Source organism: Lactuca saligna, chromosome 4 (assembly GCF_052625555.1).
Source record: "Lactuca saligna cultivar CGN05327 chromosome 4, ASM5262555v1, whole genome shotgun sequence".
Taxonomy (NCBI): domain Eukaryota; kingdom Viridiplantae; phylum Streptophyta; class Magnoliopsida; order Asterales; family Asteraceae; genus Lactuca; species Lactuca saligna.
The window spans coordinates 282,948,692-282,963,629 of NC_136420.1; the positions used below are offsets into that span (position 1 = coordinate 282,948,692).

The 14,938-nt window shown below is 29.7% G+C and overlaps 1 protein-coding gene across 3 annotated transcripts; it reads left to right on the forward strand.

Annotated features, from left to right (window-relative positions):
• Positions 1-214: 214 nt before the first annotated feature.
• LOC145043686 (protein NEOXANTHIN-DEFICIENT 1) lies at positions 215-6,268 on the forward strand. 3 transcript variants are annotated; one of them, XM_078992408.1, is made up of 11 exons: positions 215-404; positions 2,466-2,532; positions 2,645-2,761; positions 2,872-2,935; positions 3,055-3,101; positions 3,350-3,404; positions 4,051-4,089; positions 4,493-4,652; positions 4,754-4,823; positions 4,919-4,975; positions 5,897-6,268. In XM_078992408.1, exons 2-11 carry the CDS (start codon positions 2,468-2,470, stop codon positions 6,111-6,113), a joined length of 891 nt encoding a protein of 296 aa, XP_078848534.1. In that variant the 5' UTR covers positions 215-404; positions 2,466-2,467; the 3' UTR covers positions 6,114-6,268. The 3 variants fall into 3 exon arrangements, with proteins under 3 accessions (XP_078848534.1, XP_078848535.1, XP_078848536.1); XM_078992409.1 differs by having other exon boundaries at positions 2,678-2,761; XM_078992410.1 differs by lacking the exons at positions 215-404; positions 3,350-3,404 and having other exon boundaries at positions 2,477-2,532; positions 2,678-2,761; positions 2,872-3,101.
• The last annotated feature ends 8,670 nt before the right edge of the window (positions 6,269-14,938 follow it).

Below are 14,938 nucleotides of genomic sequence, written 5' to 3' on the forward strand. Positions count from 1 at the left end.
TCTTTTGGTCATCATCTTAATTACGTAACAAAAAACCAGGCTTTAAACAAATATGATAGAGAAAAGGTAAATATTATTAATTTATTTAGTAGTAAATATGATTGGGAAAGATGGATAAGGTAAGGAGATCGGATATGGTGGGGTTTGATGATCCCAACGTTCAACAGCTACCACAACTTTTAGCTTTCACTATCCATATAACTTCAAGACAACAAAAAGAAAAATAATAATAAAAACGAAAAGAAATAAGAACAGAAAAAAACCCACCGCCTCTCAACTTCTCTCCGCCTCACCGGAATCAACTCCTCCAGCTTTTCGCCGGCGGATTCCGTCATCTGTGGGCTCTGCGGCTTCGCATTTGGCGTCGCCGGTCACCAATCGTATCGCTCGTTATCTTGTAACTTGTAAGTCATCTCCTTTTATTTTTCCACTCATAGGTTAAGTTATAATTTATGATATTTAAGTTAACTAAAAAGTTAAATCAAGTGATCTCCTTTATAACTATATTAGCATTTTATATTATATAAACTAGTTTATAACCCGTGAAAACACAGCTATAAAATTAATTAAACTTTAATGTTTAGAATACAAAATTATTAATTAATTATAATCGTTAATTTAAATAAATATGTAAAATTATATCACCTTATAATTTGTATTAGTTTTTATTGCATTATTATTAATTTATTGTAATTAAAGTGAAAAATTTTAAAATTTGAAATAGAAAATTAATAGGTTGATACATGCATTAATTAAGAGGTTTAATAGGGTGACACGTGATAAAAAAAAGAATAAAATGTGTATTAATTAGGAAGCCTAATATGACGACACATGTCAAAAGAAGATTAAAATTATTCTTTTATTATAATAAAAATAGTGTTAAGTATATTATATTGAATATAATATTAGTATTTTATTATATCTAATGTTAAAAAGGAAAAACCTTCCTATCGTGTAAAACCAAATAAACTTAAAGAAGACAAAAAATGACCCTAACATAATGGGCTTTACTTATAATAAATGGCATTATAGACTGAAATAGATTTATTGAAAATGAGAAGTATATATATATATATATATATATATATATATATATATATATATATATATATATATATATATATATATATATATATATATATATATATATATATATATATATTTCATTATCCTATTGGAACATTTTTTTTCTACTTATTGTATAAATGTAAGAAAAAAGGCATGGTGAAAATTGTATTGGATCAATATATTTGCATGAAGTGGGCCGGTTAGTTTGTTTACTTTATTTAAAATGGTATTAGAAAAAAAAAATCATTTTGTGTTAAATAAGGTTTGGCAATTGTCATTAGATTAATGAATATTAGAGAACAATTTGATTTGAGTTTCACTTAATTTATAATTACTAACTTTAATTTCTAGGTTATTCATAAAAACGCCTAATCAACGAATATCACAAAATAACCACTATTTTTCACAGTAAGCCAAAATCACAATAAAGTTAGAAAATGTGGGTTTTCGAACTAATTTATGAATTTTCAAATTTTAAACTACTTTATATATAAAAATGTTAATTTTATAGAAAAGCTTTAAATTTATGATTTTTTTTTTGTTTAAATATAAACATTTTTTTAAAAATTCAAAAACCTCATATTTTTCTATTTTTCTCATTCAGGTTTATTAGTAGGTTTACGGTAAGTGGCAATTTTTTTATTTCGAAAAAACCCAATTATCTATTTCAAAAAACTCTAATGTTAGACCAAAAAAAAAAAAAAAAAAAGACCATATTTTTCACTAACTTAATTAAGCCCATATTTTTCACTGTACGATTTCTAACTTTTACAATTATTATGCCCAATGTCGATCTTAAACATGTAGTGCTTTAACAAAAATATATATGGAATTATAAATTTATAAATCCTCCTAATAAATAAAAATATTTTTGCCATTTCTCATTCTCTTCTGCATTATATCACATGTCATTTTGTTGTCAATTTAAATTAAATTATATCCATGTGTCATTTTGTAGGGTTTTTTTTTTTTTTTTTTTTTTTTTTTTTTTTTTTTTTTTCATTTTATAAAATTTCATATACTACTTAAATGTAATAAATGTACTAACATATCCAATTCAATAATACAACTTTCCTTATAGTTTTTAAATTTCTAAATTGAATCTAATTATTTTAGTTGTTAATTTATTTAAATTATTAGTTTAAATTTAAAAGATAAATAATCATTTCAATTTTACTAATTATTATTTTACTTTTTGTTTCTTATAAATTTAAATTTTCTAAATTGTTAGTTCTTCATGTTTGTTTATTTTTTTTAAATAAACCTATATAATACATGTCACAACTAGTATATATATTAAAATCCACATCAATCAACAAAATAAGGAATTACAAACTCTTTAACTACTCTTGCAATCATTATTAAGTAATCACCATTGTTGGAAAAATCCCTGATAGGTATGGAGGTTAAGGAAACCAAATCTTCTTCAGGATATGGTAAACCTCCTTGGATTTTTAAAGGAAGGCAAGTGATATATATATATCCTACTATATATGATCAATTTCTCTTTTAATTAAAGTTTTTTTTTTTTTTTTTTTTTTTTTTTTTTTTTTTTTTTTTTTTAACATTTAAAAAGACGAACTATATTTACTTATTACTCCCTTCACAGTGCCTTGTACCAGTTTCATCTAGTGAAAGCAGAAATTGCAAAGGCTGTCATACCTAAAGAGTTCAAATTAGTTGAAGCTTTTGGGTATTTCCACATTTTCATGAATGAATAGTTGGATTTTCATGTCACATTTTACATTAAAAATAATTGATCGATCGATGCATATGATAATTTTATGTTCATTATGCCTAAAGATACACTCTAGGAGGTTTCTTTCTTGCAAACTACAATGAGAGCCCAGTTGGAAGCTTCGATGAGGTTCTTTTTCTTCTATAAACTATATCAATTCACACCCCAAGTGGTTGATGCATATATAATTAGACAACTACATTGTTTTATTCGAGTCCATTGTTTTACATTGACAACGTTTTATTCAGCTTGTTGTGATCTCAGGAATTGTCTGGAACCCACCAATATCTCATGCGTAAGTTATTGGCTTATGCTTTTATCTAATCGTAGCATATTATAATGTTAATTTCATTCTTTAGACATAGCTTTCCTAATTAAAAAGATAATGGGATTCCAAGAACTATATGTTTTTTTTCCTAGAAGTAATATATATATATAGGTATAAAGAGTTGATCATTTGCCTATCTTTAATTAAGATTTCTTGAGTTATTTTGTTTCCATGTGTGACTAATTAACTTGTCTTTATAACATTTTTGCTTAAAGATGGGCATCAAGGGTTTATGTCAACAGTGATGAGGCATGTAGGCATGGCAGAAAGGTAGGGTCCAGATTTCAGTATTGGTGACATGGATCCAATTGTAAAATAAAAGAATATCATTTTTATACTAAGTGTTTAGGTTTATATATAGTATCTCTTACTTTGAATATGAAGCAAGTTGCGTATTTCTCTGTAGCATATTCCAAATTTGGTGGAAATAAGTGTTGGAATCCTAAGTTTTGGGGTCGAAGCAATCTAATTTATAGAAAGATTAGTTTATGGGAAGTTGGTCATAAGTTTCCTAGTCTAATACAAGTTGGTATGTTAGGATATATATATATACGTGTCCATAATCGAGTTTATGATTATGAGAACAAATCGTAAAATCATTGGTTTTGAGTGATTTTCCAATTAATCAAAGAGTTATTTTGGTTATATGTTTTGCATTCTTGTTTTCAAAACTTTAATAAATGCTGAAAAGAATCTTATGGGGTGGTATATTTCGGAAAAGGGGGTCGTCATATTCATTAAAGTATATATGCCTAATGTGAGAGTTCCAAATTTCTAATTCCATTGGATTGGAATCCTTTTGTCTTCACTCTTGTTGTAAAGAGAGAAATAAATAAAGAATTTTGTCTTCACTCTTGTTATCTATACGAACTTGGTGTTCCAATGTTCCATCCTTATTCTTGATGATCCTTTTCAGGAATTCGGGCTTCCAAGTCAAGTTGCCACGTTTTCAAAGGTAGGCTCAAAGATGAATAATAGTTAATTGTTTTTATATCTTAAGCTATCACTTCATTACATATTTTTAGTTTATCACATTAAAACCAAAACATTATGGTACTTGTGTGTGAAATTACTAAAATCGTCTCTATGGTTTAGTCAAAATTTCACGTTTGGTCTCTAACTTTTCTTTTGCACTCGGATCGTCCCTATGGTTTGATTTTGTTGCGTTTTTCGTCCCTTACATACATAAAATTAAGGACCAAACGTGCAATTTTGACCAAACCATAGGGACGAAAAACACAACGAAATTAAACCATAGGGACGGTCCAAGTGCAAAGAAAAAGTTAGAGACTAAACGTGAAATTTTGACAAAACTATAGGGACAATTTTAGTAATTTACTCGGTTCTCGATTAAGCAGAGTATAAAGGCCATGTCGAGTAGATCAAAGAGGAGAAGCAATGGTTTGATGAGTAGTAGCCATGTTGATCTTGGTAATGAAAGTAACAAGGATATACAAGTAGTTGAAATCAATTGTCCTGTGACAACTCGCCTCTTTGATATTGGACTTACTTCTCCTGGTTTGTGGGTTGATATCATCTTTCTTTAACATGTTTTTTTTTTTTTTTTTTTTTTTTTTTTTTTTTTTTGGGTGCAAGTAAATTAATAGCATGCATTGCAGTTCTGAAGACGAATCCCTTCAAGTGGATGGGAATGGGACCCACAATTAAGATTTCGCTTCCAAGCTTTAGGTAAATTAAACTTGTTGTTTTATTTGATTTTAAATTGTTAAATTAAAGATCTATCAGTGATAAATTAATAAAAGTATGTTGATATGAAATTGCAGTGGCCATACAGAACATAAACCCGAGCTTCTCAAGTACTACTGTGAGATTGAGTGCAGGTTTCTTTTCATTCATCATTTTATATATATATATATATATATATATATATATATATATATATATATATATATATATATATATATATATATATATATATATATATATATATATATATATATATATATATATAGTTTTTTTAGTATATAAATACAATTTTTTTAATCAATTTTCGTCATACGTATTATTCAAAGGCCAACCGTGTATACGATTTATTAAAACTCATTCTTTATTAACATGTAAATAAATTATATGTATATTCACATGTGATTAATATTTTGTTGTTAGTATGTGTATAACAAATGAGTTATAATCAAATTGGGATGCACTAGTTTGTATCATATGTGAGTAAAATTTTTATTTACATTTGATTGATACACATGACGAAAGCTGATATAATTTTTAATTTTTAATTTTTAAAATGTGTATAGTGTATAAAAACATGAGTGAATTACTAAAATCGTCCCTAGTTTGATAAAAATTACACGTTTAGTCTCTAACCCTTTTTTTGCATTCGGATAATCCTTATGGTTTGATTTTGTTGCATTTCCCGTCCCTTACATAAATAAAGTTAAGGACTAAACGTGCAATTTTTATCAAATCATAGGGACGAATAACGCAACAAAATCAAACTACAGGGACGATCCGAGTGCAACAAAGAGTTTGGGACCCAACGTACAGTTTTAACCAAACCATAGGACGATTTCAGTAATTTACTCTAAAAACATTACATTATGTCAATATGAATATCAATTTTTGGAGAATAAAAAATCATAAAATTTGACGGTCGACGAAAATAAAAACGATAAAAATAGTATTTTAAAATGGATGGGCAATATTCATTCTCCAATTATTAACATATTTTAAATTCTTGAATTCTCAACCTATTTTTCAAAGTGTTTTAATACAATTGATGTGGGCAGGTTGAAACCAACATCACCAGCAAGAGTTTTAGGGTTGTTGGATGGGGAGATGAAGGAATCCTTAGAAAAAAGAGACGTGAGTATATCAGTAATGTTTTCTAAACCAATTTTAGCTCTCGAGTTCAATTGCCTAAAGATGCAAGTTGAACCTCCCGTTGTTGTTTCAAAAGGCTCTGATCATCCTTCACAACATGGCTTACAATCTTATCACTCTTAGTAGAATGACATGACCATTTCCCATTAATCATTCATGTTCCTAATTTTCGAATGGAAAAAATAAAATAAAACTAACCACTCTTTCTTCTATCTATGTCCCATGAAAGATTATATATCATCATAACTTGCAATGAAACTCTATTCTTTTTGTACTGATTACTGTGTTCATATATTTCACCCGTAAGTGTGTATCTTATTGTTGAAAAATCTAGTACTACTCTTTCAAATGGTTCCTCGTTATTGGAGTTCATGTTATTGGGTTGGAATTTTATAATGGAGTTCTAGGGTTCAAAATCTAGGTGTATTTTGGTATTATGTGATCCATCTCTCAACTATATGTATATGTATATGCGATAATCACATTATCACATACAATCTTTCTTGGCTTCGTACCATTTTTTCTAAACAATATATTGATAATAAAGATATTTATAAAGAATAATAAATATCCTCCTTAATCAATGAATTTTTTTTTATTTTTTTTTGCTATATATCAATCTCTTATGAGTTTTGGTACGTATCATTTTATAGTATTTTTGAAATAAATATTATTCACTTATCAATTTTTGGTTTGTTTCAATTTTTAAAATTAAAATCATATAATTATATATGTAAAGTATTAAATATTATATATATGATATTAAATTGCAATAAATAAGTTTATGTCTTTGTTATTTTAAAGTTGTACATTAAAAAATATTTTAATGTTTAATCTTTTTTTAAATCAACTTGTGTATTATACGGATCTAATACCTAGTTAATAATCAAAGGACAAAAAAATAAAACAAATATTGATAATAAAATGAGAGAAAAATAAAACATTAAAACATAATGATAAAAGAATTAAATAATATTTGAAATAATAGTAAATAGTACATTCTTGAATTAAACTTGATGGACAATTTGTACAAACATTTGGAGAAAGAAAAGAAAATTAAAAGATTTTGAACAACAAATAGTGGATAGAGAAACACTAAAAGGTTTTTTAGGCACAAACTAAACATTTGGGATAATAAAAAATTTCAAATTCGTAACAATTGAATTCTTCTTTTCTATTTAGAGAAAACTTCAATCTTTAATTGATCTTGATATTGGCCACTGAAAGATATCACCGGATATTATATCAATTGTTGGAATAATTGCCGACAAAGCATATTTGAAAATGTGCATCTCAGAATACCTTTAATCATTTTGGAGTTCTGTTGAATGACAAACAAACTTGATGATTACTTCTGACAAAGTTATTTGAATTCTTGTGATCAATAGTAATGATGACGTCTTTTGATAAAGCTCTTGAATTCTTGTGATTAATAATTATCATAAGAGAACAAACATGATAAACTATTTTGATTAATTTTTTATTACACGTAACAACACAACATTTATTCACCCAATATTTGCTCACTCCACTCTTTTAAAAAAAAAAATATAGTTTTGAGAAACATTTGAAAAGAAATACATTACATTCAAGGTATATACCAAAATAGAATTATAATGTATTATCTTTATATGGATCATCAAATGGGTATTGAGCGCCTTGAAACACTTTATTTTATAATTGATTTAGAAGGAGAATCTGTTGAATAACAATTCTTTGAATTTGAGAAATCCCTTAGCAACTTGTTCTAGTAAACACTTTGGTACTAAACCCTTGAATTTATACCCATTTACAAACCATCTGGGTATTCACTGTTAAAGGGTATTGTTAACATATCCCTCTAGGAATACGTTAAAGATAACAAAATTTCTATCTTTAGGATGACCTAGTTAATGGTCGCTGCCTGGCGTAGTGCCAGACCCAGTCTCGCATTGGGAATACGTTAAAGATAACAAAACTGATATCCCTCGCAGTCTCACACTAGGACCTTGGTGCATGGTACTCTCGCGCCCAGGTCCAATTCCAGACGATAACCACAAGTTCGACACCAATCACTACCAACGTATCTGATACAGGGGTAAGGGCTTCTGGTATTTCTGTTGGCACAGAGTCCACTCCCATCTCACTGCCGCATCAAGATAAGCCAGACATCGTATTTGGTGATGAACGAGATGCATTTGAGAATTTTTATTTTAGTCCTTTCAACATCCAACCGCAGAGTGATGAAGATGATGCTCCATGACTGCAAAGCAGTTCAAGGAACTGAACTCCAAGCTGGATTCCTTAATTGAGTCCTCCAAAGCCTCGTCAAGCGATAAATACTCCCAGGCCTTTGTCAAAGCCTTTATGGAAACGCTTACAAAGGAGCATGCTTCCAAACTTGCTCTCACCAACAAAGCAATTGTTGATTCTGCACAGACTTGCAAGGATACGACCAAAAAAGTCGCAAAACTAATTTCTGATGCTCAAGCCTTTATGGGTACTTTCCAGACATCCTTTTCAAACACTGTGAAAGCGAATTTAGGTGATTTCCAATCTTGGAACGTCTCTTCACACTGAAAAATTTGCTCTTGAGAAGGTTCGCACATCCATACAATCAGATAATGCAGAGTTTTACACTTCCATCTCTTCAAAAATCGACAAACTTCAGGTTGATTAGGCTCATGGAAACAAGATCATGGATAATCTAGCTGTGAAATCTGAGCGTGTGAAGTTTCTTTCAGTGAAGTTAACAAATGCCAACAACCAGATTGTTGATCTCAAGTCAGAGAATGCCGTCATTTGCAGCTGTGTTGCTGATGCGAATGTTGAGTTGCACAATTTGATTGAAACTCGCAACCCACTTCTAACCTTCTTAGTTTGTCAACATCTTGCAGAAAAATTACAGCCTATATTCTCCATGTTAGATAAAATCCAAGGTGTTTCGGAATCTTCCATTCTAAAACAAGGGGGAGAAGCAACGAAAGAGGCAAAGAAAGTGACAACTGACGAAGTCGAGAAATCAGCTGATGGTGGTGATGATCATCAAGAACAAAAGCCTAAAATAAACGAATCGAAGGTTAATATAGCTTCAAGTTTGAGAGGCAAAGAGAAAATTATCGATGACAATGAAGAGGAAGAACCTGATGAAAACGAAAAATTGCGAAGGAAGGTTTGTGAAGCTGAAATCGATGAAAATCATCGTATAGTCATAGAAGCTGAGAGAAAACAAGGTTTGCTCATGAAGGAGAGGGAACATTGACAGCTCATAAAACTATATTTCCTCTGTGGACACTTGAGCGAATTCTGAAAGAAGTCGTTGAAAATCCGAACGTTTACTGGCTAAAGCATGTTGGATCTTTTGACTTGGAGAATTCTTCGAATTTATAGCTCGATTTGCCTATTAATCCGAAGGGGTTTTCTCTTTTGCAGTTTTGACTTGATTGTGAATGCTTCTCCGGCTGACAAAAGTACTGATCAAGCGCTCTGTTCGTTTTATTTGAAGCACATGAGGCCACAATACGAAACGTGGAGCTCAAAGAAGATCACAGCTGTTAAGGTGCATGGACCAATTGAAACTGAGAGCTTCATCAATGCTCGTTTCAAGGTTGCTCATGAGGTTGTGAGTTCAAATGAAGAATTTACTCTCGCAGATTTGCCCTGCCTCAACCCATTTGATTGGATTTCTTTGTTACTTCTATTGATGAAGGATCCACAGAAGTTCGAGCCTATTATTGGACATCTAAAACGAATGTTGGTCTGCTACATCTAAGAGATTGCGAAGATGGATGTGGAGATTGCTACTGTTTTGCACAAGAAACTCACTATTCTCCCCAAAGAGCCTCCGAAGGATCTTGATACGATGAAATTGGGAAGGATACGAAACAAGAATTGGAGTGTTGCATTTCAGATAAGAGAGAAACCAGATACGAACTTTCACAGAGCCTGCTTCTACTCGCCAGACAAACATCTGTACTCCTCCTCCTATCCTGAATACATCATGGATTTCATAAGTTAGAATAAAGAGAACAATGTTGCGGACAAGAAGTGTTATTCGTACATGATCAATTGGTATGTCCTGGTTCACAAGTCCATGCTGGGAATAATGCCAAAGCTGTTCAAAGTGCAAAAGCGACAACAACAATGAAGAATTTGTTTTCCTTATTGACACAAAGGGGGAGATTGTTGGGATTATTTTGTATTGTGTTAATAATTATTGTATTGTTTTATTTAATCTTTTGTAACGGTTGGGCTTGTCCACCCGATATTAATGTGCTAGGGTTAGAGTATAAATAGTCCATGCATGCACCGTGTTTAGTTAATGGTCTTGTAACCCTACTCTGCCTTTACAATAGCAGTTCTTAATCGAGCTCTTCTAAGGTAGTGCTTTTAATCATTCAGCAAAACTTTGATATTCATTCTTGGTGTTTGATTTCTCTACATGTTTTAAATCTATTGATCTAACAATAATATTCTCATCATAAACCTGCAATGAAATATTTTTTTCAATAAACTTCTTTGCAGTTAGGTCTTGAAAAAGCTTTAACTAGATAAATATCTCTATACCATCTAAAGTTATAAGTATTTCAGAAGTTTTTTTTCTTGAAATATAATGGGATCTCCAATAAAAGTTTTGATGATAGAAAAAGTAAGAGTATTTACCATATATTCTTGTAATGTTTTCAACTATTGACTATTGTCTTGTTTTATTATAATTTTATAGCCGTTAAAATAGTATTAATTTCATCTGGTGTAATATAAAAATCCCATCATCCCTTAAGAGTGTTAGTAAAACCAGATAATATAATATTAACAATTTGAGGTTGAGTATTACCCATTGACTTGTAAGTATTAGCTTCCATAGTCATTTTTTGAATAATATTCATTATTTTATGTTTAGGGTATCCAACAATATTTCATTCATAAACAGAAGTACCATCATAAACTTATCGATCGTAGTGAAATACTCTTTCTTCAGTTTGAACATTAGGAAGAGATGGTCTCCACAAATAGTTTCTAATTGCTGGTTTAGGATTTCCTTTAAATTGGCTAATTTTATCTTAATTTGATAACTTATTATTAAGTTGATTAATATTTTGTTCTTTTTTATCTATAAATTGTTGAACAAGAGTATTAATATCAATATCACTATTTATTTCTTTAGATTCATCAATTGATGTATGTTGAAGAATATTGATATTTTTAATACTTAGTTTGAAAAGTCTTTTTTATAATTCATCTATAAGATCTTTACTTTGTATATTAAAATCCCTTTGATTTGATGAGAGAAAAAACAAATATTTGAATAGTTATTGGAGCTTGCTTTGTTTATTTTATTCGTGTTTCTTATTTCTTTTGAACAATTATGATTACATATATTTAAGTGTTTTGTTGATTTTTGTTGTTTATAATTATATAATTGTTAAACAATTTTGTATAGATTTTTCTTTCGAAATTTTTTCTTCAATTCTAACAACGTCTTCTCCAATTGCTCTTAAAACCTCATTAAATAATTGTTTTGGTAAATAATATTTTGAAGACCTTTATAAGTTGTTCATTGATTTGAAACCTTTGAAAGAGGAGTTGTTATGAAACCATGATCAATAATAACTTCCTTTTGTGGATAATCAGAAATAATTTATTGATTAAAAACATAATATTTATACTTTTTTTTTATCAAAAATAGGAGTAACTAAATCTTTTCTAAATGGATAATTAATATTATATTTTGTAGCATAATATAGTTCAAACCATTGAAAAATTAGAGAGTGAATGGTGTTTAATAAACTGAAAATCTTTATGTCTTTTATCTCTTAGAATTATATGGAGGGCAACATTAGAGGAGGAAGGGCTACAATTCAACATTGTTAAAACATGGTATCTTTTGTGTAATTTTAATAGGGACATAAATAAAGGAGCAGACCTAAGTGTAGGGGATGTACCTCTTTCTCTAAAGGAGAGCTTCATATATTTAAGGTCTATGATCGATAAAGGAAGGGGTGTTGAGGAAGACATATCACATCGTATAAACTTTGGTTGGCAGGGTGTAGAGGGAAACCTCATAAGTATCTTTGAGTCTGAACAGAAAACTTTACAAAGTACTTACTAGGGCTGCTATGGTGTATAGATCTAAATGTTGATTGTCCAAGAACAACCATGACATAAAGATGGATGTATCTAAAATGAGGTAGACTTGTGGTAAAACTTTGTTGGATGGAATGCCAAACGCAACAATAAGAAACTCATTAGGAGTGTCAGAGTTCATTGAAAAATTAAAGGAAGGACGTTTAAGATGGTAGGGACGTGTCATAATGAGGCTACCATCAGCGAAAGTTAGAGAATGGAGTCAATTATTATTGAGGGTAAAAGGAAGAGAGGACATCCTTATAGTTTTGATGTGGAGGACATCCTACAACTTACTTTTCTTTTATTTTCCCCTTCTACAAGTGTTCATTTATGCTAGGGGTGAGCAAAAACCGCACCGCAATTAAATTTAACCGCAAAAACCGCATAAACCGCAACCGATAAACCGCAACCGCAATTAAAACCGATGATGAGGTTTTCTGTTTTTCAAAAACCGCAAATTTGCGGTGCGGTGCGGTTATTAGTTTTCAAAAACCGCAAAAAAACCGCACCGCACCGCATATGTTATATACAATTTTTTTAATTATTTATTAATATATTAAATACTAAAAATAACATAAGTTTCATGGATGAAAGATGGATAAAATACTAGAAGACCAAAGTATTGGTGTTTTGTTATGTTTAACTTTGAAAAATGGTGAAATTCGACAATTTTAAGATATTTTTTTTAAATTACTATTGATTTGACGTTTTTAAGATATTAGTTGTTTGTAATTTAAGTTAATTGTTTTATACTTTATGGTTTTTTTATTATTACAAGTAATATGTTTGAACTTTTAAAACCGTTTGAGCTCTAAATTGTGGTTAAAAACCGCACAAAATAACCGCGCCAAATCCATGCGGTTAATAACCACAACACAGAAAAAACAAAACCGCACCGCAAAAATAACCGCCTAACCGCACCGCAAAAATAACCGCACTATGCGGTTTTCAAAATGGATTAACCGCATTTGCGGTTAGTGGTGAGGTTTTAGCTAATAACCGCACCGAACCGCACCGCGCTCACCCCTAATTTATGCACATGAAAGAGGTCATCTAAGTGGCATAATCACTCTTCCTTCCACGGATACTTGATTGTCGACTTCTACCTCCTCCCTACGCCATCCTAATGGTGTTTGGGGTCTATTGTTTTTTATCCACAAAGGACAAGGTTCAATCACAATTAATAAAGTCCATTTAAAACTAACAAGGTTTGGTTATGTGAATGTGTTTTCTTTTCATATTAGAATACATATATATTAACATCTGAAAAAAAATGATCGAAACACCTGAATCATGCAATGTATATGCTTGCATATACATGGGTACTTTCAAAACAATACAAAAATTTGTATTTATATATGGATATAATAAAGAAAAATTATTATCAACCATACTCAAATACTTTCAATAAGTGGAAGAAATTATATTCAAATGATATATATATATATATATATATATATATATATATATATATATATATATATATATATATATATATATATATATATATATATATATATATATATATATATATATATATATATATATATATATATATATAACAAAAAAACACATTTTAATAACCAATTATACCTATATATTTTCAAAATAGTTCAAAGAATTATATTTACATGTCAATATTTCATGTAATACTATGTTTTTTAATAGCATATGTTACTTCTCTTTCATGCTTTACGATAATAACCTTTAATCATATGTGAAGATTGATGTATTAAGAATGATTTCTTGTCACTCATTTTTCTTAAAAAAATTAGTTCAACATATTCATGTAATTAACAAGTATATTCTTATTTTATATTCACATATAAAGGCCAATATTATTAAAAAAAACAACTAAAAAAAGTGCATAAATACTGCAATTGGTATGATTTCCACATATCTGATCTCTCATTAAAGAGTAGGTATATATACAAAAGTACATAGACAAAGACCAATACAACTGAGCTAAGAAATATAAAAACTAAGATTTACAATGAATAATAATAATGCCATGCTAATAGCCTCCTGTAGTGAGTGGAGATTCCATAACGTTCAAATTGGACCCGAAATGTTGGCATATTGAGACGATGACGGCACATGAACAACACGAACATGACCGCTAACAACTTTGTCTCTCAAAAAGTGAAGATCAATCTTGATCTGTTTCATCTGTTGATGTTGAACCAGATTGTGTACCATGTAGACAACACTCAGATTATCACAATAAACAAAGATAGTCTGATGAGATGAATAATGAAGTTTAAAAAGAAGATTCTGATTCCAACAACTTTCTAAAATAGTATTAGCCACACCCCGATACTCAGCCTCGACACTAGATATGGATGTCATGTTTTCATGTTTTGATACCCAATGTTGACCATCCCCAACGGTGTTGAAGATCTGCTGGCGGTGCTTCTCTAAATATCATCCACCGTTGTGTGCAGGAAACCAAATACACAGATTACCCTAAAGCAAAGGGACCATCTGTGTAATTTACCATTTAAAAAAAAATAGTTGATTAGACAAATAGTAACCAAGTTTCGTATTTGCTAAATCTAAATACCTTAAATCTCTCTTTCAAAAAAGGTGTAGCCAACTCACCTTTCAATTTATTTCATTGTTGTGAAATTTTGTATTTTTTTTGTTCAACGTTAAATTTTGTACTTTTTTTTTTTTGTTCAATGTTATCAAAAAAAAAAATGTTGACATGAGAAGTCTATTGAAAGAAAGAACTTACTTATGAACTATCTTTTTCTTATGAAACTACGTATTTTTTATGACGTAGTGCTGATGTAAATTCTCATGCAAGTAAACCACCATTCTTACATAAATAAATAAATAAA

Excerpts from the sequence above, each read along its gene's own strand:
- LOC145043686 (XM_078992408.1), top strand. The coding sequence starts at position 2,468 with ATGGAGGTTAAGGAAACCAAATCTTCTTCAGGATATGGTAAACCTCCT. Across the intron at positions 3,405-4,050 it reads CATGTAGGCATGGCAGAAAG|GAATTCGGGCTTCCAAGTCA; the intron begins GTAGGGTCCAGA and ends GATCCTTTTCAG. Across the intron at positions 4,090-4,492 it reads AAGTTGCCACGTTTTCAAAG|AGTATAAAGGCCATGTCGAG; the intron begins GTAGGCTCAAAG and ends TCGATTAAGCAG.